The 25,122-nt window shown below is 40.0% G+C and overlaps 1 protein-coding gene across 1 annotated transcript; it reads right to left on the bottom strand.

Annotated features, from left to right (window-relative positions):
* Window positions 1-1,033: 1,033 nt before the first annotated feature.
* Window positions 1,034-24,721, bottom strand: KICS2 (KICSTOR subunit 2). Its single transcript, XM_066258245.1, has 3 exons — window positions 24,449-24,721; window positions 19,686-19,971; window positions 1,034-4,390 (listed from the first exon to the last, which is right to left on the bottom strand). The coding sequence occupies exons 1-3, from the start codon at window positions 24,681-24,683 to the stop codon at window positions 3,574-3,576; spliced, it is 1,338 nt and encodes a 445-aa protein (XP_066114342.1). The 5' UTR covers window positions 24,684-24,721; the 3' UTR covers window positions 1,034-3,573.
* Between the last annotated feature and the right edge of the window lie 401 nt (window positions 24,722-25,122).

Below are 25,122 nucleotides of genomic sequence, written 5' to 3' on the forward strand. Positions count from 1 at the left end.
AAATCTAATACTCTAACTCCAAATATGAAAGTGGCAAAAAAAAAGAGGTAGAAATACATGTTAAATAATGGTTTAAGGATACCATCAGCAAAATCCTGACTATAAAAAAACATACAGGAAAAATAAACACTTCAGTCAAAAGGCAGAGATTGCCAGATGGGAGAGCAAAGACTTGGTTATTGCTCTTTTTACTCAGTCTTCTCTCTTTCTTAACTTTTTTTGTTTTCCGAGACAGAGAGAGAGTCAGAGAGAGGGATAGACAGGCAGGAACGGAGAGATGAGAAGCATCAATCATTAGTTTTACCTTGCGCGTTGCCACATCTTAGTTGCTCATTGATTGCTTTCTCATATGTGCCTTGACCATGGACCTTCAGCAGACCGAGTAATCCCTTGCTTGAGCCAGCGACCTTGGGTCCAAGCTGGTGAGCCTTGCTCAAACCAGATGAGCCCACGCTCAAGCTGGTGACCTCAGGGTCTCAAACCTGGGTCCTCCGCATCCCAGTCAGATGCTCTATCCACTGTGCCACCACCTGATCAGGCTCAGTCTTTTCCCTTTAGTTCTTACTATAGACACTTTAAAAATATACAACTAGATGAGAACTAAGAGGAAGAAAAAGACATAACGATGCAAACAGTAAGTATAAGCAAGTTGGAATGATCATAAAAAACAAACTTCAAAGCTAGTAGAAGTCATGGAGATAAAGCAGGAAACTTCATAATAATAAGTGGTTAATACATGATCATGAAGGAAAAATTGTAAATGTGTATCAGCTGAATAAAAGGGCTTCAAAATATAAAATGCAAACTGACAGAAAAAAAACCCACAATCACAGTTGAAAACTTTAACACATCTCTCTTAGTAACTGAAAAAAAAAAATCAGTTTGAATCTAGAACTGAAATGATACTATTAACCAACCATAAAAATATGGGAACAAAGAACTTCAAAGATTCTAAAATAAGAAGAGTAGGTGGGTTGGTTAGGCAGTGAGGTAGTTCTTTACATCCTGTTCAAACTTAATGACTAAGCACAGGTTTGGCACAGACCTGAAGAGGAAGATGAGAACAGGAGAGGCATTGAGTTTAGGGAAAGAATGGTCCATCTTTTATTAATATACAGCTTACAAACCCAAGTCAGTTTTCTGAGCCATTTTACACACACGATTTCACTCCATCCCTACATATTCTCTGAAAGAGAGCCCACATTTCCTTAGCCCCATTTTACAGATAAAGAAATCAAGTTCATAGGAAGTCAAATTTGCCAAAGAAACAAAACTGCAATTTTGCTGCTAGATCAAAAGGTGGACATAGTATTTTAAAGATCACCTGAGAGACTCGATTGGGAATGCAGTGAAATAATAACTATTCTCTGTCTTGAAAGTGCCCAAATATACACTTCTTCACTGTGCCCAAATATACAAAGGATTGGCTCCTCAGTTCAGAATTAGGTTCCATTTTCACACACTCCCTAAAACAAGACAGATCAGATACCAGATTGGACCCCCAAGAGGAAAGTGGCAAACATTCACCCTGTGTCCAAACAGCATCCTAACACAGAACACTCCTTGATGGACTGGTTGGCAAACTCAGTGCCGACCACATTCTCAGTTACCCATACAAATGAATCAAGTTGTGGTTTAGAAACAAATTTCAAAATAAGTAGTTTGTGGAAAATATGAAGATTTCCTCTTCTAATTAGCAAAACGTAGACTTTACAGATCGCTTCATTACTGAATTTAGAGGACAAATCTCAGAGTAAAATGACTTTGTGTCTTGGCTTGAACTAAAATGTTTAAAAATAAAAATATAATTCAAATATGTTCTAGGCAAGGATTAGTTATTTAAGTATTGTGTATATGCTTTATTTACACTCTTCTTCATGTTACACTGAGGCATATTCTTTTCAGGTACATGGCAGACCATATCATTAAGGCTATGGTGGTTTTATCTAGGAAAATAACATATGCACACTAAGGAATACTTTTCAGCTCCTTCGCAAAACACAAAAGGGAGGGAAAATTATTTGACTTTTTAGTTCCAACTGTTTTCAATGTTTTATGTAAGGTTAAGCTTGTATAATTCAGATTTTTATAAAACCTGAGTGAATAAAATGCAGAGGTAAATCACTACTTTCTATTTAAAGCAGACAGGTTTTTTACAAATCATATGACTTTTTTTAAAAAAGGAAAGAAAATGTGTGTTCCCCACAGAAAATAGGCCAGTGGGTTCTTCCACCAAGTAGTCCAGACTAAGGTGGGAGGCCTCCTACTGGAGACAGAGCAGCTGGTCTCTGCCAATGTGACCGGCTTGTCTGTCGCGGTTGCCAGGTAAATCACTGGCTCTGTGCAATCAGGAGAAACAGGACTGACAGGACTATTACACTGTACATAAGCTTGCACTTCAAATCAAATAATAACAACTCAATTACTCTTTGTGGCTTATTTTTATTCTGAATCAATAAGCTAAAAGTGAAGGTCTCAGCAGCCTTTCTCATGAACACCTACTGAAGAAAAGGGTTAAGGCAGCATGTGTTAAGATGTATTACTACTTCTAAAAATATCTGGAAGAGACAGGCATGAATCCCAAGTTCAAATGTGTTTAAGTATTGAGGTGATTACTCAACGTCGAAGAGGTGTTCTGAATGTACAATTGATTTTTAGCAAGTGTAATGATTCCATTTGATTTTATGAAAGTAGGCTAAATTGCATGAATATGTCTAAAAGTGGCTGAAAAACCAAGACTGCGTGCTTTTTCAGCCTAAAAATAACCAGAGGTGGAGCCAAACATGAAGATACATCCCAGAAAGATGATAAACAGAAAACCAAGCAGATAAAATCCCACACAATGGCTTATACTGACATTAAAAGAGTGAGAAATTCATATTTCATAAGGCTAAAAACTAACGCAGTTATGTGTATAGGTCACCCCAAAAGAACCCATAGCTATTAAAAGTTGCCACAGGGTCTTCTGAACTGTTCAAACGTGATGTTATCCTACCACTTTGATTTACCTTCACCTTTAATAACTGGTAGAAATTTCTGACCAAGACTCTAATTTTGGCATCAAAAATATCCATTTGTAGATCAGAATCATAAAACTAGTAATTCGTGTTAACTGGATCACTTGTGGGATAGGAAGCATACAGTCCTTAATTCTAAAAAGGCCGTTTAATATCTTACCCCAATTACTCATCCAGGTAGGAGGGGGAAAGAAAGGGCATTTGGAATGGCATTAGAACACAATGTTTAGAATATAAAACATCTGGAAAAAATTAAAAGCCAATAAATATTCAGTCTTCATGAAATACAAGAAAAGAGGAGAAAACACTGAGAGTATCTTGCTGTGCCATGGAGACCCACAGTAGCTATGATCACGTCCTAGATTACTCTTTGGATACTTCATTCAATTGGCCTTAATTGCATATAGTGTGCGACACAATTAGGGAGGACTTGCCTTTAACTTAGCTCTCAAAGAAGCATAAATGGATCAAAATTCTAATCACAGACCATTGTAGATCATAACAGCATTTGAGAACACAATTTCTTATTATGAAAACCTTTTGCACAAATAACCTGCTAACCTTTGGATCCAGGTTTCAGACTTGCAAAAACTTTGGGGTTTTTAAGGGCAAGTGAAAGTTCATTGAGGAAGAAAATAAAGTGAGAGTCTCTTTCAGATTTCTTTGATTCAAAAATGACGACAATAGTAAAGTGAGGTTCTGGGCGGGTTAGGAAGTAGGTGCTCTGAACTTTGTCATCATAGAAGTGAACCACTTTCTCCAAGCTGTTCAGGTCGGACGTGCGGTCTGTCATGATCATGATGACATTGGGCCAGTGCATGACCGGCCTGTCACTGGGCAGAGACACTACTGCTGGGTACTGGTCCACACCCTTAGGGGCCTCTCTGTAGGAATGGGGGTGGTGATAGCCGTGACCCTGAAAGCTCTCAGACCCTTGGTTGTCAAAGATTAAAGACACGTTGGCAGCATCATATTTCCTGATGAAGCTGGAAATCTTTCCAAACAGATCTGGGTTGGCTTTTGCAGTCAACGCTTTCATTTCTGAAGCAGTCGTTTGTCGGCTCAGTGCCTCGTGAAAGTAAAAGCTAAATTTGGCAAGAAGCATGTTTTTGAGTTTCATTAGCCAAAGGAAAAGGTGTGGGGGCTGAACGGCTTTCTGAGACTGCCCTCCAAAGAGATGTTTCTTGGTCTCCCTTTGCTTTTCAAAGATCTGGCCCCAGGTCTGCAGCTTGGTGTGAGCACTGTGCAAGTTAACTAAAGATGGCAGAAACTTCCACTCTGAGACCTGAGCCTGGGCCTTCAGGAGATGGCTCAGGACATCGACTTCCAGCTGGAAACTGCTTTCCAAAGGACTGAGGATGGGATGGTGAAATCTGAAGGGAGAAGAGAAATTAATAGAAATAAGTGGAAACATTACTCCATATTGACATGTTCTATCCTCATAAAAAAAAAGTGTTCAAATAATATCACATTTGGGGGCAGGGGAAGGAAAAATGGAAGGATTCCATGTTGACTTATTTAAAAATTCATTGACATAACTTCGCCATTTCAGAACTATGTCAGCATCATATTCTTCTATGGAAATTGACATTTTTTATTTAATGAGAGTAGTGGCTACCTTCTTTTCAAATACGGGAAATTAAATTAGCTCTGATTCTTTCTTAACTTATTTTACTTATTCTGATAATTGTGCAACTAACATCATCACAAAAACAAGGCATCTTCTTTCCAGGGTGTGGTCCTAAAGAGGCACAAGTAATGAAAGTCACTAAAACATCTCAAATGTGTACATAACACACTAAACTTATATACCGTATTTCCACATGTATAAGACTCTCCCATGTATAAGATGCACCTTAATTTTGGGGCTCAAAATTTGAAAACAAAATGTATTACATAAAGTTATTGAACTCAAGTTTTAGTCATCATAAATTCATACAACTCCTCATGCATGTGAAAAGGCGGGAAATGCAAATAAAAAAACTATAACCACTGTAAAAGCTACACCCAGTTTTTAGACACCAAATTTTTTGAAAAGGTTGCGTCTTATACATGGGGAACTACGGTAATGTTCACAGTAACTTCATAAGGTATTATTAAACCTATTTTTCAGATAAAAGTGCATACTATAAACCTATACCTGAAACACAGTATAGAATCAAAAAGTTTATTAAAGGAATAGAACATTTTCCAGAAAGCCCTTATTCAATCTTAGTTCCCAAATTCCCTTTATATTTAATCACAGTTAAAAACAAGCGGTAAACAAAAAATATCTAACAGTTCAAACATTTTCCATTTATCTTAGGACAGAATCTGAAATCCTTAAAAAGGCTTGAATAACCTGGTCCCTTCTTAGCTTGAGCCACATTTCCATTCTTTGCACTTTCTCTAGATATTAATTAATTGGAAAAGCAATGATATCACAAAGAAGATCAAGGTAGTAGTGTGATTTCATTTCCACTTGGTCTGAACAAAATGTTAAAAAAATTTTGAGCATGATCTACAGTTAGAAGTACACTTTATATTGTGACTAATTTCACACACATGCACACACACACAAATAAAAGGTTTTTTTATTTACCCTTACTTGATATTTAGTAATATGTATACTTTTAAATTGGGATTACTACTCACTAAATTAATTTTTTTTTTGGTATTTTTCTGAAGCTAGAAACGGGGAGAGACAGTCAGACAGACTCCCGCATGCGCCCGACCGGGATTCACCCGGCACGCCCACCAGGGGGCGATGCTCTGCCCCTCCGGGGCGTCGCCCTGTTGTGACCAGAGCCACTCTAGCGCCTGGGGTAGAGGCCAAGGAGCCATCCCCAGCGCCTGGGCCATCTTTGCTCCAATGGAGCCTCGGCTGCGGGAGGGGAAGAGACAGACAGAGAGGAAGGAGAGGGGGAAGGGTGGAGAAGCAGATGGGTGCTTCTCCTGTGTGCCCTGGCCGGGAATCGAACCCGGGACCTCCGCACGCCAGGCCGACGCTCTACCACTGAGCCAACCGGCCAGGGCCACTAAATTAATTTTATGACTCAGAAATTGCTACCTGCTGTTAGTAAAAATATTCTACTTTACTTGTAATAACAATATTGAGGGGGAAGGGGACAGAATGTGAGAATATCCTCCCTTTCAGGAAGTGGGGGAAAGGGGCGAGTATAAAGACCCTGAGGTCAGTGAGAACACAATTTTTTTTTTAAAGATTTTATTGGCCCTGGCCATTTGGCTCAGTGCTAGAGTATCGGCCTGGCAAGTGGATGTCCCAGGTTTGATTCCTGGTCAGGGCACAATGAAGTGGCCATCTATTTCTCCATCCCTCCCCCGCCCCCCTCTCTCTTTCTCTCTCTCTTCCCCTCCTGCAGCCATGGCTCCATTCAAGCAAGTTAGCCTCCAGCACTGGGGATGGCTCCATGACCTCACCTCAGGCACTAAAAATAGCTCAGTTGCTGAGCAACAAAGCAATGACCCCCAAATAGGGAGAACATCGCCCTATAGGAGGCTTGCTTGGTGGATTTGGTCTGGGTGCATGCAGAAGTCTGACTCTCCGCCTCTCACTTAATAAAAATAAATAATAAAAAGATTTTATTGATTGTACAGAAGGTGGCAGGGACTGAGAAATACATCAACTCACAATTGCTTTACTTTCGTTGTTCATTGGTTGCTTATCATGTGTGCCTTGATTGGGCAAGCCCAGGGTTTCAAATCTGCGAGCTCCGCATTCCAGGTTGACACTTTATCCACTGTGCCACCATAGGCCAGGCAAACATGACCCGTTTTCATCAATACTTCTTTCGGATGCTTCGGGTCTCCTCTTCAGAGTGACTTCCTTAGGAATGTCTTAGATCTGTGCTGGTCCCCCAATTATATCCTCTAGTTTCTTAATATCTGTCGTCCTCTTTAGGAACTTAATCTCATAATTTATCAGACATATAGTTATCTTTGTTTTGAACTTCTCATTGAGGGGAAGTGAAACCTGCCTACTTCTTTCACTCCTTTATACCTACAACACATGGCATACACTAGAAATTCAGTATATGTGCTATGTTAAGATCTGAACCCTAGTTTCTGCCTTGTTGATTCTGCCTGTTGCTTATAATCTAAATTACATTCTGTAACAATGGAATAGAACAGCTAAGGAGATTCCTCTCTGTATTAACCATATATAGCTTTCTTGCTCTGTCTTTTCTTCGGAGAAATGCCCAAGGAGGTTCAGTGTCTGCCTAGCCCGGTACACCCTCCTTCTCAAGAAGCCTACAACAAGCCCTTATACTCTTCCTAAAGATCCAAAACATCTGCAAAATTTGCAGGAATCATCTTAGCAAGTGAGCAAGATCTAGAATTTACTGAGCATATCTTACGCCCCAGGCAACACAGGAGATGATATACAGGCCTGAGTTCATAAAATTGTTTCACTGTCAATGAGACAGAATCTTCTCACATAGCTCAGTTTTGGCACCAGTTGAAAGGGAAAAGGCTGGTTATCAATTACACAATTAGGGGAAAAATTATCACACATATACCTAGAGTTTTAAAAAATATATTTAAACACTAATTAAAGGGATTACTAGTAAGAGAGTCCATACTAGGTTGGGCATTATAAGACAGGGACTGATTATCATGTGCTCAACAGGGTGTAGTTATTCACATGACAACATATTGTTTTTTCCTATTCCTTGCATTTTTACCCTCAAGATAGCAAACTAAAACATGGGTGGAGGGGCTATCTAGTAATGTACTCAAAGAATCAGAAGGATAACATAGGTATCAAATCCTCTAACTCATGTTCTTAATTTGAACTATTTAACCCTTGAGTAGTACAAATGTTCATGTACATCTTCGTGCCTCCTGACCATCCACAGTACGATTGATTTATTTTAAAAATGTGTAAGGCAACATTAAAAAAAAAGGCAAATGTATGTTATTCTTGTTTCCATAAATTGGTTATCAAACAAACATGATTTTAAGTTAATAAAACTGGAACTGGAACTAATTTAATCTTTTGAAAACAACTCACTCCAGGGGTCCGCAGGCATAAAAAAAGTCACTACTCAAAGGGTTAAACATACATGCTTCTGAATGAACATTAAGAAAGTCTAACACACACACACATACACACACACACAAAATAGCATATCTCAAAACCTTTGAATTGTAAGAAATGCTCCTACTCCCTTGTCCTAAAGGCTAAGGTCCCTTAACACTTAATGAGCATTAAGTATCATAAGAGTCTATAATCATGGATATCAGCAAAATTTCCCAAAGAACTATAAACACATTAAGACTGTTAATAACAAAGAATGGTATGAGACTGGAGAAAATTCTACCACAAATAACAATACTCAGTTATTTTCCTACTTGCAGTTGGAAATCATCATTTATATCCAACGTTCTCCTTGGAAGAACATGAATTCCCTGTACAAATCTTCAGAAAGAATTCTGAACAGGCTTTTACATAAACATATACCAAAAGTGCTTAAATGCTCAACATTTATTAGGATGAATGTGAATATCAAAGCTATTTTTTACTCTTAAGAAGAGCTAAAAATACATGTTAAAATTATTCTGCCAAGACTCTGAGATTAGCATTATGACGTATCATTTCCTCACTTCCACTCTGCAGTGTGCCTAATACCTATTCACGACTCACACTATAGGGGAATCTGTTGAATTGTTGGAACTCAAAAATGTACACAAGCTTGAATGAGTCTGAATACAAATAAATTGACAACCAGATGCAGAAAACACCGGCTTTTTAAAAAGCCAGAAAAAGAAAAGCCCTGGCCGGTTGGCTCAGCGGTAGAGCGTCGGCCTAGCGTGCGGAGGACCCGGGTTCGATTCCTGGCCAGGGCACACAGGAGAAGCGCCCATTTGCTTCTCCACCCCTCCGCCGCGACTTCCTCTCTGTCTCTCTCTTCCCCTCCCGCAGCCAAGGCTCCATTGGAGCAAAGATGGCCCGGGCGCTGGGGATGGCTCCTTGGCCTCTGCCTCAGGCGCTAGAGTGGCTCTGGTCGCAACATGGCGACGCCCAGGATGGGCAGAGCATCGCCCCCTGGTGGGCAAAGCGTTGCCCCATGGTGGGCGTGCCGGGTGGATTCCGGTCGGGCGCATGCGGGAGTCTGTCTGTCCCTGTTTCCAGCTTCAGAAAAATGCAAAAAAAAAAAAAAAAAAAAAAAAAAAAAAGAGAGCACACATGCACAAATTCACTGCTTCCTTTATAAACCCCTATATCAAGGAGTTCTTTCCAAAGGAAGTACGCAGGTCCCATGCATGTGAGAAGTCAGAAGCCCAATTAAAAAACAGATCTGTAGCACAACAATGTGAATATACTAAATACCACAAAACTGTCCACTTAAAAATGTTTAAAATGGTAATTTTGTGATGTATATTTTACCACAATAAAAAAAAAATCTGTATTATCTTCCCATTTAAAAGAATTAGTTTACTAGTTTTTAGATACAAATATATTGTAAAGATGAATTAACCAGAAGTTTGCCCTGCAGGACCTCCCATACAAGAAGGATATATTTATAATAGATATAAATAAAAACTAATGCATCTCTAATGAGGGATACAAATAAAATAACAGTTTAGAAGTAGGAGCAATTCCTTTGGCTGAAAGATTGTGCAGGCCATAGAGGAGAAGGGGTTTGAAATGAGCCACAAAGCTTAAAGAGCAGGTAGGATCAATTAAAAAAAAAAAAGGAGCAGGTAGGATTTAGCTATGTGAAGATGAGGGCTTACATTTCTGGTCTCAATTTGTAACCACCCAACTCCACACCCTTTGCTATATGGCTCTGGAGCTTCTCCTACCTGAGGAGTGTATTTTCCAACCTTAACTATGGACTAGTCTGTGTAACTTGTTTTGGCCAAAGGGATATTAACAAATCTGATGCCAGCAAAAGGCTTAAAATGAGCTTGGCTGGCCTTGTTCTTTCTCACTTTGGCCATGGCACTGAATAGAGCTGCTTCCTCTAGAACCTCGGGCTTAGAATGAATACTTGCAGAGCAGACTAAACCCAAATCTCATAGCAATAAGTCAAGCTCAGTGAGATCAACAGTGCTAAACTACCAGCTAAGATTAGCCCAGGTAAGCAACTCTCAAAATAGACATGCAAGCCTGTTAAGTGTGAATTCTGGGGTGGTGGTTATACAGAATGACTGTGACAATAGCTAAATGATACATGAATGAACAATGTGACAGGATTCAGAACATGCTGCTCCAAAATATGGTACATGCCACTGAGTCGGCTCTGATTCCTGGCAACTCTGTGATGAATAATGTCCACAATGTCTTGCCCTCAACAGCCCTGTTGAGCTCTTGCAGACTCATGCCTGTGGCTTCTTTTATGGAGTCAATCCATCTCATAATTTGGTCTTCCTCTTCCTGCTGCCTTCTATTTGCTCCAGCATTATTGTCTTTTTCAAAGACCCCTGCCTTCTCATGATGTGCCTGAAGCAGGACAGCTTCAGTTTGCCTCCGGTGATGTTCTAGGCTTAATTTGCTCTAGGACTCACTTGTTAGTCTTTTTGGTGGTCCAGGGTATCTGTCGAGCTCTCTTCCAACACCAATATTTCAAATGAATCTGTTTTTTTTCCTTTCAGCCTTCTTCACTGTCCAGCTTTTATATCCGTACATAGTAACTGGGAATACAAGAGTGTGGATGATTTTAGCCTTGATCTCTAATGACACATATTTGCTCTTGATGCTCTTCCCTAATCCTTCCAATGCTGCCCTTCCTAGTCTCAGCCTTCTTTAATTTCTTAGCTGCAGTCTCCATTTAAATTGATGACTGAACATAGGTAAGCAAAAATCCTTAATAATTTTGATATTGAATATTTTTAAATTTTTATTTATTCATTTTAGAGGAGAAAGAGAGAGAGAGAGAGAGAGAGAGAGAGAAGGGGGGAGGAGCAGGAAGCATCAACTCCGTATGTGCCTTGACCAGGCAAGCCCAGGGTTTCAAACGGTGACCTCAGCAGTCCAGGTCGACGCTTTATCCACTGCGCCACCACAGGTCAGGCGATATTGAATATTTTTAAATGAAGGAATTTGAGAAACCACATGTGCAGAAAGAATTTTCTGACCCTCCTTGAATTAGGTCATAAAACCCTCAAGTGAAAGGTGCCATCCCCATGTCCTGAGGAAGGAGCATCCTTCTCTCCAAAGCCAAGGGACAGAGTGAGGAATCTGAAGAAGCCTTGCTGTTTCCCTGTTTACTACACTTAGCTCATGCCTTTTTCATCCTAGTACCTTTTCCCATGACTCTCTGCTCTTTATGAAATCTTGCATAAAAACACAGGTTTAATGGCTTCTTTGGGTCTTCATTGCTCATGAAAGCTTCCCTGTTATGTAAAACTTATATTAAATAGCTTTGCAAAATTTTCTCTTGATAATTTGTGTTTTGTTAAAGGGGTCCCAGCTGAGAACTCAGAAAAGTAGAGAAAAAGATTTTTCCTCCTCTATAAATTTGAAGACATTCTAAGCAAAATAAATAATATGAACCGAGGTAAGAAATGGGGAACACATAAGATTATGCACTGTTTTTTGGCTTTTGCTTAAAATCTTCAGGTTTCTCTGAGGCTTCTTCCTTTTTACTGAGAGTTTGGCTGCAATTTGAGGCATTTGAGGGGCCTTAGATGAATTTTTATTTTTATTATTTATTATTATTTTTTGCATTTTTCCAAAGCTGGGGAGAGACAGTCAGACTCCCGCATGCGCCCGACCGGGATCCACCTGGCACGCCCACCAGGGGTGACGCTCCGCCTACCAGGGGGTGATGCTCTGCCGCTCCCGGCGTCGCTCTGCCGGGACCAGAGCCACCCCAGCGCCTGGGGCAGAGGCCAAGGCGCCATCCCCAGCACCCGGGCCATCTTTGCTCCAATGGAGCCTCGGCTGCGGGAGGGGAAGAGAGAGACAGAAAGGAAGGGGGGGTGGAGAAGCAAATGGGCGCCTCTCCTATGTGCCCTGGCCAGGAATCGAACCCGGGTCCCCCGCAAGCCAGGCCTACGCTCCACCACTGAGCCAACCGGCCAGGGCCTTAGATGAATTTTTAAAAGTTAGCTGGGGCACGATCGCAAATGGCCTTCAGTCTGCTCTCTTAAGACTTAGGCATGTCATGCACCTAGAGTAGAAAGCATCTCATAGAAATTGCACTGTTGGTTTTGCTTATGAAATTTTCAATGGGCCACAATTAACCCTGTTGAACTATACACACAACTGTCTCATGAACAGTCTTAAAATCACAAATCTTTTTCTAAAGAAAAAAAGGGCATAAAGCCTAAACAAATAATAGTTCTGCCTTTGGTGAAAATTCTGTCATTTGAAGAATTCAGATAAAAATATCTGAACCAAGCAGAAATTTTATGTAACTAAAAAAAGTCCTTTAAATTCTAGCTCTATAAAATTACTACTAAAGAATAAAAATCACTAAACGGTGTATTATTCCCACACCAGAGGGATTTTAAAAAGCTGTCTAGAAGTAATTGCTGACTTCTTTAATAGCATTATTTCTTAAAATTATATTCTTGATTTAAGAGAGTAAATATTAATTTGCATTACATCTATCTTCCAGTTTTGTTTTAGCCACAAAACAATAAAAATAGCCAGAATTTTCTTTTATGCTCACTGTATAAAACAGGTTAATAAAATCAAAACAAATTCTACAGACTCAAGACATTTCATTGATGCTTTCTTGCTGGAAAAAAACCCAGTTTTACCTCTCCTCAAGGAATAGACACTCTTGTCCTAAATGAGGTAAATTCATGTTTTTTCTTCTAGAGGGCACCTAAAAACACTACTATGAGTAATGTTAATTATTCAGTTTGAAATGCAGCATCATAAATGACTGATTCTTAAACAAAAATTTGTAATTGTATAATAATGTATTAAGTTTACCAAAAGAGGAAACCTTTAACACCATTCTAATCTGAATACAACTAGCTTGCAGAGAAGAAACCGAACATGCTTTCCATGCATCTTTGAAAGCAGATTGGACATGGCAATAACTCACACAAGACCGGCATTTCAAATCAGAGCCAGAAGATTAGACTCCATGCTATATATCATGCTTGCTAATTTTTTTAATATAAAAGCATTCCATGGTGTGTATAAGATGAAAGATTCACACAATTTTGTATAAGTGCTCTGACATGGAGCAGATATATCGGGGAAAATAAGCATCCTTGAAAGATAAATTGGGTCCTTTGGGAAAACGAGTAACTCATTCAATACAACAAAATACCAAAATATGAATGCTTCCTCTTGAACACCAGGATCACGAAAGAAACATGCTTGGTTGTAGCACAGATGCCAAATCAAAAAGTCTATAGGAAAAAGGATGTAACAAAATACCAAAATATGAATGCTTCCTCTCGAACACCAGGATCACAAAAGAAACATGCTTGGTTTTAGCACAGATGCCAAATCAAAAAGTCTATAGAAAAAAGGATGTTATACTGGCAAAGGGAAAATTGTGTTCATTTATAACTAAAATAATCCCACTTCCCAGAGTAAATCAATATATTAGACAGAATTTCAACTTCTCTGAATTTCTTAACTAAGGGATTTATGTTGTTCAAATTTAACCCACAGCCTCTAATTTAGATAATTTTCAGGCTAGGGTGTATCTGTGATCAGTAATTCCCTAATGATCAGAGAAAGGTAGCATGGGTGGAAGATGGAGACTGTATGAATATACCTATTGAGTGGTACTGCTACCCAGCTCTATCTGATTCCATCAGCATCCAATCAAAAGGCAGACAGGCACAGCCAAATACTGCCCTAAGAGTTTCAAGAATGCAATCCAGGCTTTTGTGGAAAATGGCAGAAATTCTCAAGCCTCTGGGAAGTGAAATGTTTCGAAGAAGGTACAAAGATGCTAGCCAGATCACAAATATAATAAAATAAAAATGAAAGCAGTTAAATCATAGTAATCATTCCTAGGAGACACACGTGCACACACAAAAACACATATGCACACACATCTTGTAAGGTTCAGTACTCAGTGTGTCCTAGTGTTGGCACCATTCTCCTATTTTTCCAAACAACTTTTTCATGCATATGTTATCAGTATCGCAGGGAACTTTTATTTTTTTTAAAGAGGAGATGTTTATTTATTTATTTATTCTTTTAGATTTAGTTATTTCAGAGAGAGGAGAGAGAGAGAGAGAGAGAGAGAGAGAGAGAGAGAGAGAGAGAAATGTAGTGGGGGTGGAGAAGCAGGAAGGATCAACTTCCGTACATGCCTTGACCAGGCAAGCCCAGGGTTTCAAACCAGCGACCTCAGCCGTCCAGGTCGACAGTTTATCTTCTGTGCCACCACAGGTCAGGCTATTACAGGAAACTTTTCAAACATACAAATTTCTGGGCACCCAATCCAGAATCACTAAATTTTACTCTCTTAAGGACATAAAAGAGGGGCCCAGGTATTAGTTTTTTTAAGCTTCAGAGATGGTTTAGTAAACCACTTACACATCAGTACTTAGCAGTCACCACATGAGATGTCTTCCCCTTGAGAATCATATCTCCAATTCTACTTTAGTTTTTGGTTTTCAAATAATTAATTTATTAAAAAAAATATATATATATATACTAACTAGAGTTGAGAAAGAAATATGGTATTTGTAAACAGAAAATGTGTACACATGTAAAATTTGTTTAAAAAAAGAAAATGTGTAAATTTATTATGCATATACTATTTTGGGGGCATGACAGGAAGGACTTGCTAACACTCATTGCTAGAAGGACAGGCAGCAGGTAGAATTTTTACTATGTATTCTTTTATACCTTATAAAATTTGAGCCATGTTAATGTACTACCAATTAAAAGTAAATAAAAAGAAAATTTAGAATATATAATAAAATAAAAACTATAGAACGGTAGAAATCAGTATTAAATTTTATGTCTGGAAACTTTGTTACAGTTTTGTATGGTTCTTAGAAGATGCAACCTGAGTATTTAGGAGTGAAATGTCATGATGTTTGCATTTGACTTTCAAACAACTCAGGAAAATAAAATTATACGCAGAGAGATAAAGCAAGCATGGCAAAACTTAAATAACAGTGAATCTAGGTAAAGGCTATGTGTTCATTGTACACTTTTTTTTTTAGTAACAGTTTTACTGGTATTTAATTCACATATATAACATACACTCTTTTAAAGTATAAAAATCAATGGTTTTAATATGTTCAGAATTGTATAACCATCACCACTAATTTGAGAACAGTCTCATGACCCCTGAAAAGAAACTACACACACGTTAGCAGTCACTCCCCATTCTCCCTCCCTCCCCTCCAATCCTTGGTAACCATTTTCTGTGCCTATGAGTATGTCATTTACTTCCTGTGTCTATGATTTTGCCTATCCTGGGCATTACATATAAATGGAATGATTCAATATGTGATCTTTTGAGACTGACTTCCTTCATGTAGCATAATTTTACAAGGATCACCATCTTTGTAGCATGTATCAGTACTTCATTCCTTTTATTTGCTGAGTAATATCTCTTAGTATAAATATACCACATTTATTTATCCATTCATCCTTCAGTATTACCAATAATGCTTGATAGACATTTGGGTTGTTTCCACCTTCTGGTTATTACCAATAATGCTTCTATGAACATTCATGTACAAGTTTTTATGTGTAGTCATATATTTGCATTTTTTATTTTTCACTGGGCATATACCTTAGAGTGGAATTACTGGCCCTATTCAACTCTACGTACATTATCCTATTCTTGCAACTTTTCTGTAGGATTAAAAATGTCAAAATAAAAAAAATTAGGGAAAAACTTTATATTGGAATAAGAACATACTATGTTAACCAAACTATCTTGTGCTCAGAGAGAATATGCACATTACATGATTTTATGCAGTACACAACTCTTATTCCTTGCAGGGGAATGCAGTATGTGCTTCCAATGTTTTCCATCTTACTGTGATAGAAGACTACTACCTCTTAGTCTTCTTTTGTCTTATTATTTATTCAGTGAATAAAAATCAATCTTATTTATTGACTTGCAAAATGATCAACAGAGATAAATTATTTATCTGCCTGGAGAGAAAGCATCTCACCATTTGAGAGAAGCAATAATGCATCCAGAATCTGGGCTCTGGGGTCACGAAGAAGTTGGTTCAAAGATAAGATACATGACCCTGGGCATGCTTAACTTTTCTTTGACTCCACTGAAGAACTGTTGACACCTAGACCTCAAAGCAGGTTATTATATAAGAGGGTACTCACACAATGCCTGGCAACAGTGGTTGCTCAATATGTGCTAGTTTCCCTCAAACAGCTAAATATAAATACTTCCCCCCCTTTTCCTGCAAGATTAAAAATCAACTACTACTATCACAGAAACATTGATATGTTGGTTTTGAAACCAAAAAGCAAGATAATTCTCTGTTTCTGGCTCTTCATCTGAGTTCTAGATCCCCATTTCCAATGGCCTGCTGAAATCTCCACTTGAAAATCTGCTAGCAACTGAAGCTCAACTTGTTCCAAATTTTGCTTGCTACTTTCCTTCTAAGCCAGTCCCTTATGACATCCTAGTCTGTAAACCAGTGGTTTCAACCACTGGTCTGCCAGAAAAGAGTAAACCACTTGATGCTGGATAAAAATTATAGTGTCTAATCTTCATACAACATTATAGGACCTTTATACATTTGGGGACTGATGAAAATAGAATTACGGCCCTGGCTGGTTGGTTCACTGGATATACAGCGTTGGCCTGGTATGCAGATGTCCCCGGTTCAATTCCTGGTCAGGGGTTGAAAGAGAAGTGACCATCTGTTCCTCTCCCCCCCTCTCCCCTTTATATTACTCTTCCCCTCTCACAGCCAGTGGATTTGTTCAAGCATGGGCCCTGGCTGCTGAGGATATCCTGGCTGGTCCGAGTGTCAGCCTGACGGGAGTTGCCAGGTGGATCTGGGTCAGGGAGCATGCAGGAATCTCTCACTAACTCCTCTCACTTAAAAAAAAGAACTATTATTTTGGGGACTGCTGAGGCAGAAATCACCCTGAACATAAGCAAATTCAACTAAGATCACTGGGTCTATAATCCTTCTTCAACATCAGGGTGGTTAACTCTTTCATGGACTGGCACAGATTTCTGGCTGGCACCAGTCCATGGACCAGTGATTGAAAAACACTGCCATAAATGATATTACCATTGGAAGTGCAAAACCTCTGAATCACCTTTGACAGCAACTGTCATTCCTCCCACCATTCTGTTGCCAAAATTTTTAAGACTTCTCTTGTCCTCATCTCTTTTTCCACTGTCTTTCAACCATGCGGACCTACTATCACTGATCAGATTACCATATTAGCCTGCTAAACTAACCTTTCTTCCTGTGACCACTCCCTTCATCATCTAATCCCATCCTACCTCACTTCAGTGCCATAGTAATCAGTCTAAGATAAAGATGAGAAAACGACACTCCTGTCATCAAACACCTTTCATGGTTCCCCATATTTAGCAACTAGTATCACTGATTCATTCAGCAAACGCCTACTGAGCACCTACTATGTGTTAGGCTCTGTTCAAGGTGCTGAAGACACAGAAGCTGCCATGGAGCTCACATTTTAGCTGTGAGAAAAGAAAAACACACCTTGAGTAAGTAACAGTAATTTCAGATGGCAATAAGGAATGTGAAAAAATAAAACAGGGAACAGAATAGTGACTAAGGGTAAAATAGGGAGAGAAGGCTTCTCTGCCATTTGAACTGAGACTTAAATGATGAGGAGACAGTCAGGACAAACAAGAGTGTTCCAGGAAGAGAGACCAGTAGGTACCAAAACTCCGAGGCCTTTCAGTATTCTGAAATCACCTTCTTGTGTCAAAGCATCTGCTCTCTTTTCTACCTTGGATTTCAAAACCCTACCTGCCCTTAAAAGTCATCTCTGATTTTACCTCCTCTATGAAGTCTCCTTTAATCCCCGTACTTTGCTTTCTTTCCCCAGTCCATAATCAGATGAGTATTATCCTTCACTGGAAATATAAATTAACATATCTTTCTCTTTTAAGCAAATGCATATGAACTCATATATACAAAAGAGTGGTATCCTTCAAAGTAATCTCTTTCCATTTGGTCCATTGTAAGATTACTGAGCATTTACTATGTGCAAGGCACCGGGCCAGGCTCCATGGACTCAAAAATAAAACTGGGTTATCCACATTGATGATGTTCACAACGCTTCTCAAATTCTTTTGATATTGTTTTTGGGTCAGGCAGTGAGCAATATATTATACCTAGCCTCATTTCTTTATAAGTAGCAATTTCTTTCAAATAAAAGTTTTCCAGTTGATTAACATCTTTTAAAAAAAAATTAAATTGCCTGGCCGGTTGGCTCTGGTAGAGCATCGGCCTGGCGTGCAGGAGTCCCAGGTTCGATTCCAAGCCAGGGCACACAGGAGAGGCGCCCATCTGCTTCTCCACCCTTCCCCCTCTCCTTCCTCTCTGTCTCTCTCTTCCCCTCCTGCAGCCAAGGTTCTATTGGAGCAAAGTTGGCCCGGGCACTGAGGATGGCTCCATGGCCTCTGCCTCAGGATCTAGAATGGCTCTGGTCGCAACAGAGCAATGCCTCAGATGGGCAGAGCATCCCCCCTGGTGGACGTGCCAGGTGGATCCCGGTCGGGCGCACGCGGGAGTCTGTCTGACTGCCTCCCCATTTGCAACTTCAGAAAAATACCAAAAAAAAAAGAAAAAAAAAATTAAATTGGCTACAAATAACTTCTTGACTATCAAAAAAACTTCTGAAGTATGCCGTCTTCAGAAGCACAGATGCCTGCCTCCACAAAACCAAAACCAGGCCACAGGCACTGAAAGCAATTATACAGGAGTTTCCAACACATGTAAGTAACAGGTACATGGCAGGAATAAGTGGGTAACTCACCAAAGTGATTACTTTGAAGGGCCATTTATTCAAATAGTGATTTGTTAAAAAGTCACATTATTATTATTTTTTTAATTTAAAAAAAAATTTTTTTTAAATTTTTTTTATTTTTACAAAGACAGAGAGAGAGTCAGAGGGATAGACAGGGACAGACAGACAGGAATGGAGACAGATGAGAAGCATCAATCATTAGTTTTTCATTGCGCGTTGCGATTTCTTAGTTGTTCATTGATTGCTTTCTCATATGTGCCTTGACTGCGGGCCTTCAGCAGACCAAGTAACCCCTTGCTGGAGCCAGCGACCCTGGGTCCAAGCTGGTGAGTTTTTGCTCAAGCCAGATGAGCCCATGCTCAAGCTGGCGACCTCGGAGTCTCGAACCTGGGTCCTTCAACATCCCAGTCCAATGCTCTATCCACTGTGCCACCGCCTGGTCAGGCAAAGTCACATTATTTTATATACAATTCTCTTGTTGTTGTATGAACTCTTTTATAAGCTCATCAGTTATAATAAATTATTTAAGGCTTATTTCATTTTGGTCTTTTGCTATTGCTTAGAGAAGTATACATCCAGGAAGGTGATAACTTAGCCCAAAGAAAGCACCTAATATATACCTGTTGATTAATCAATATGTACAAAATGTAACAGTTATTCTCCTTTGTTCTTTTCACAGAGATTTTCATAAGAGTGTAGGGAAAAACTGAGGGTTTGTGTGGGATCAAGAGGCTGCCACCTTCTATGCCCCCTTCCCTGCTTCCTTCCTCGCCTACACTGACCTGGAGCTGTATTTCTTGAGGATGGTGTCCAAAAGGCCAACAAGCTCTTCAGCATTGATGAACTTCTGTGTGCTGAGGGTGTACATCTTCTCATAGAAGTCTGCAATCTCCACCCGAGCCTGAACAAAAAAGCAAAGCTGCTCTGACAGGTGGGAAAGGAGTTCTTCCACGTGAGGAATGGTCCCACCCAGGGCACCACGGCCAGTCACCACCTTCTTCAGCTCATTATGCAGGGAGGTATAGATGGTGCGGATGGAGTCCTTCCTGCTGAAGAAAGACTGGCTCCCTGTTAGGCAAATGACATAAGCACATGACAGGTAAGGAAGAGAAACTTGAAGCACAAAACACCTCCCAGCATCCAAAATTAAAGGATCTGGACCTGCTGAGCTCAGTGAATTTTCATCTACTCTGTATTCTCTGACTTCTATGATTGGGATTTAAATATTTCATGGTTGAGGCCCTGATCAGTTAACTCAGTGGATAAAGCATTGGCCCAGCATGTGGACATCCTGGGTTCAATCCTTGGTCAGGGCACACATGAGAAGTGACTGTCTGCTTCTCTCTCTCTCCCTCTCCCCCTATTCTCCCTCTTCTCCTCTCACAGGCAGTCGCTCAATTGATTCGAGTGTCAGCTGAGGACACTGAGGACAGCTCAGCTGGTCTGAGCATCAGCCTCAGGCACTGAGGATAGCTCAGTTAATTTGAGCATTGGCCCCAAACAGGGGTTGCCGTGTGAATCTCAGTTGGGGTGCATGAAGGAGTGTTTCACTATCTCCCCTTCTCTCACTTAAAAAAAATTTTTGTGGTTGACTATTTTACTGAGGAACAAGTTAAACAAATGCCTGGTACAACTCATTAGGGTAGCAATGAACCTGAGTTCGATTTACTTAAACATGCATCAATTTTCTTCTACCCCAGTATAACGAGGATTCAGATTCATTTCAGAAAATAATTGAGCTGGATTTAAAAAGGCCTCCTTCCATATAAATATACTGAGAACAAATGAGAACCCCAATTATGAAACACTATTGTTATTCCTGATAAATGAGATTTAATTTCTGTTTTAGAGTTGCATTTTTGTTTGAATCTAGTATCTTTTCAGGCCATCTTTTATTTTTATCTTTCAAACTAGAAAATAAAATATACACATATCTCTCCCTTATATAAGAACACAGACTCCCGGGATCTCAGGGGGTAAAGGAAATCTTAGTTCTTTTGATAAAGTTGACATTATAGGTTTTAACATAATAAGCAGCACATTGTGAATCATTAAGAACAAGCAGTTATAAATAACTGCTGCTGTAAATGAGGGTTGCAAAGGAAATCAGCAAAAATAAGCCCAAACACATCCTTTTCAACAGTCAGAATGGATTCAAATGGCATAGATATCATTTCCTTACTTTTGTATTAATGATCAACTATATTTCTAATAATTATAGAACCAGCTTCATAGATGTTGCCTTAAGCAATTCTGCAAACCACTAAAAAAGTCAGAGATAAGACATTAAAACAAGGAAAAAAAAACAGGGCAGGTTTAAAACTGTAATTCTTAGGAAATATATACAAATCTCAGAGATGGGTGGCAGTTTAAGTTTTCTACTGATAATATGTATACAGAATGCTTTAATGACTGAATTTGTTACTATTCTAAAATATCAATTAGGAGTGAAATTTATCAAGGCATTTATAAAATACCCTCTTAATGAATGAAACATTTCACAAAATTGTGGGGGGGTTTTGTTTTGTGTGTGTGTGGGGGGGGGAGGGAGAGAGATGAGAAACATCAATTCTTTGTTGCGGCACTTTAGTTGTTCATTGATTGCTTTCTCATATGTGCCTTGACCAGGGGGCTCCACCTAGGCCAGTGACCCTTTGCCAGTGACTTTGGGCTCAAGGCAGCAACCTTTGGCTTCAAGCCCGCAACCACAGGATCACATTTATGATCCTACTCTCAAACTGGCGACCCTGCACTCAAGCTGGTTGAACCTTTGCTCAAGATGGCGAGCTCGGGGCTTTCAACCTGGGTCCTTAGCATCCCAGGCTGACACTACATCAGCCACCAGGTGCCACCACCTGGTCAGGCATTCACAAAATTGTTTTCAATCCATCACCCAACCTATGTTTCAAGAAAAGAGTCTGGGCTTCCCGTCAAGATGACTCTATTTATGAATGCTCCTTATTTCTCAGGATTTCAACAGTCCATCTCACAACCTGAAATTTCACGTAATAAGTACGTATATTAAAGGGTCATGTAAAACATCTAATTGAGTACTTTATTCTACAATTTCTTGATAATTTTTAAACGTCAGTTCTAAATTAAGTCATGTTCTACCATGCTAAATTCCACCAACCATACATATGGTGAGGAAACTCTCCAGTAATGAAACAAAGGGGAGAAAAGTATGACTTTCTAAAATCCTCCACTGGCACTGAGTCACTGATCATTCCCCAAACAGGAATATTCTCCCCTCAAAGGAAATAGAAAGCTCCAAGATAAGGACTCCACTCAAAGCTTTTCACAAGTTAGCCTAGATCAGAACAGAAAGCTCCCTTTCAGGTTTGTCCTTTGTCTAAAAGACATCTTTAATCAGGATTCACTGCTAAGGTCTCCAGTAATTACCAGTCACAAGAGTGAGGTCAAAATGACTTACTTTTTTGAACCATGTTTTAAATGTTTATAAAATACATATAAACTTTTTGTCTTGCTTTTTTTTTAAAAAAGAAACCATATAAATGTTCTAATTAGCAAAGTAGTTAAAGAACATGGAAATATTTCAAATGGCAACACAAAACATTTTTTAAGAAAATGGGAGTCAGTGCAATAACCATTGTCATACTGTAAGCACATTGATATCACAAATATTCCAGTACCAAAAAAACTGTAAGATATTTATAAAGTTAAATTTTAACATCTGGAACCTACACATCTACTAAAAATATGAATAAGTTAAGAGGCATTAAAGTTAAACACGCCATTTTCAAAACACGTACTCAGAAGCAACAGGTCACCTAGGACCCTGAACAGTGCCTTGGGCATATTTACAGTGTAAAATGTTCTGTGGGTCAATTTCAAGGCTCAGCGCCCAGGCTCATCCATGCAAGATAGGGTTCACACAGAACCAATCATTTGGCATAATAGGCCCACTTCACAGAACCCAAGTCAGAGAAAAGGATGATCTCACACATGTTCTTACACACAAGGCACCCAGTTTCTTTTACCTAAAAACTGCCACAATTTTTTTTTAACAGGGGCCCATAAATAGGCTTTAGGAAATCCAACTGAATCCTCTCAGATTATATATAAAATTGTATTACATGTATATTTTCCTGGGGAGTAAGTCCACAGGTTTAATTAAATTCTCATAGATAAGTTAAAAAAAATTAAGAATCATGATACTGAAACAATTACCACACTACATGAGGTGGGGGAATCTAAAAACAATGAAAATGCTGAAAAATTACCCCCCCAAAATTCAATTTTATAGTCAGAATCTTTCCTATTTACATATATATGTAAGTTATAATGCATATACAATTTTTTTTTTTTTTTACAAATCATGGATACAAGCAATCTGACAGTTCAAACACAGGTATCCTGGTTTGGACTGTCCCCTACTCGCACAACTGCACATACAGAATTTGCCAATCTGTAGAAAGGGGAGTAATAACACTGCACCAGCAATTGCAAACTTGTGAGAAGTGCCACTGTAAAAAAAGGGAAGAAAAAAATGCACATGGTGAAACTATCTGACCGGTTTTGCCAATGAGCCAACATAATAAGTTATTTGAATAGCCAAGGCAGAGGTTAAAATCTCAAAAAGCCTTGTTCCTTGACTGTTTACTGAAAGGAAGATGTACATACATGGTCACCTTCAGGCAATATAAGGAAGCCAGGGGTAGAGAAAATCAAAATGGAATCTGCACTCAGTTTCACATTTCTGTTCTATATTGTATATATGTGTCCTTCATTCATACCAGAACCAGTGCCTCTGACAATTAAAGCATCTAATAGGCCAAAGTACTAAAACAATTTTAAAAGCTCTGGGATTTATATTTACTATTGGTAATTATAAGTAGTAATACCTTGCATGCTCAGTCCTTGGCTATCACATATATTATTTCCTTCTGATACACTTACACTAATTATTCTACTAGTGAAAATTAATTGAATCTACTCTTCCATCTTTTTTTCAGGGACAAGATTTGTCATGAGATAAGAGTGTTTACCATTTTCCCTATAAGTTCCCTCTTGTTAGGCATTTTTATTGCCTTTCCTGTCCAGTATTCATTTACTTCTTCATTCACTAAATATTTATTGAGGGGTAAGACTTCATCTGTAAATCTCTGGGACCTTAACCTTCCTTAAGAATTCAAACAATTGTGTTATTAACTCTAGGTAGTATTGCCAAGTTCTGCTCCTCTGGCCACAGTGTCACTGGTTAGAAAACGAGGGCATAAAGTTTGCTTAACTTCTCATTTATGTCACCAATCCATGCATTGGGCAAAATGGGTACATCCATCGATTTGGAGCACAGCCCTTCAAGGAGAATCCACCCCATCCGCCAATCTATCCGCAGCAGAGGCCGGTGGGCGGGGCTTGTGGAAGCCGAGGGTGGGAAGGAAACGGTGGGAGAAGACCTGGGAGTGCCTCGTTGAGCCAGCAGCTAGAAGTGACGGGAATGGGGGACCCAAGCCACTGCCGACCCGGGAATAAACTCCCTTTCCTTCCTCCTTAAGGGTCACCAGGGGCGGGGCGGAGGTACCTAGTTTCTGCCCCAGGTAGGTGAGGCTGTGATAGACCTTCTCGGCCGCGGCCAGGTGGGCCAAGGCCGCCAGCAGCGACAGCCAGCTGCCCCCCGCGCTCTTGTTGGCCTCTCGTTCCTTCTCCACATTGTCCTTGGCCTTGTCGTAAGAGAAGATACCCAAGTGAGAGAAGAATGTTTCCAGCACAGCCTGTTCCACCGGGACCGGGGCGGCTAGCGGGATAGACTCCCCCATGCGAGCTGCACTCCAGCTCCACCCACGTGGCTCTGCTCTCCCTCGCACTTCCGGGTGCTCTGGAAACGTACGCACAAGCGTGCGTGCGTGCGCGTGACCGGCGCAAGCGGCGGGCCCGTGAACGAGCTGCCGCTGGCACCGCTCCTGGACCTTAAAGAGGACGGTGGTCAGGGCCAAGGAAGGAGGTGGCCGTTTCTCAGCTCCTGAGCAGTGTCGGCGCTTCAGTTCCCGCGGCTCTGAGTATTAAGACTTTCAGGGCAGAACACGAGGTGACCCACTCGCTGCTCTGTGGAGCTGACCTCGTTCTTAGGTGAGCTGAGAGGCCCCTCCTGTGAGACTGCGTTAGTACCAGTGACGTCACGTTGACATGACGTCAGTAGTTTCTGCTCTAACATCTGGCCTGAGCTCTCTGTGGGCCTCAGGGGTGGGGCGAGGTTGT

Source organism: Saccopteryx bilineata, chromosome 2, assembly GCF_036850765.1.
Source record: "Saccopteryx bilineata isolate mSacBil1 chromosome 2, mSacBil1_pri_phased_curated, whole genome shotgun sequence".
Taxonomy (NCBI): Eukaryota; Metazoa; Chordata; class Mammalia; order Chiroptera; family Emballonuridae; genus Saccopteryx; species Saccopteryx bilineata.

Bases quoted from the DNA above. Each gene is read 5' to 3' on its own strand.
- KICS2 (XM_066258245.1), bottom strand. From the start codon at position 24,683: ATGGGGGAGTCTATCCCGCTAGCCGCCCCGGTCCCGGTGGAACAGGCT. The intron at 19,972-24,448 runs GTACCTCCGCCC...TTTGCCTAACAG, and splicing joins CTACCTGGGGCAGAAACTAG to GGAGCCAGTCTTTCTTCAGC. The intron at 4,391-19,685 runs GTCAGTGTAGGC...TTCTCCCTTCAG, and splicing joins CTCAAGAAATACAGCTCCAG to ATTTCACCATCCCATCCTCA.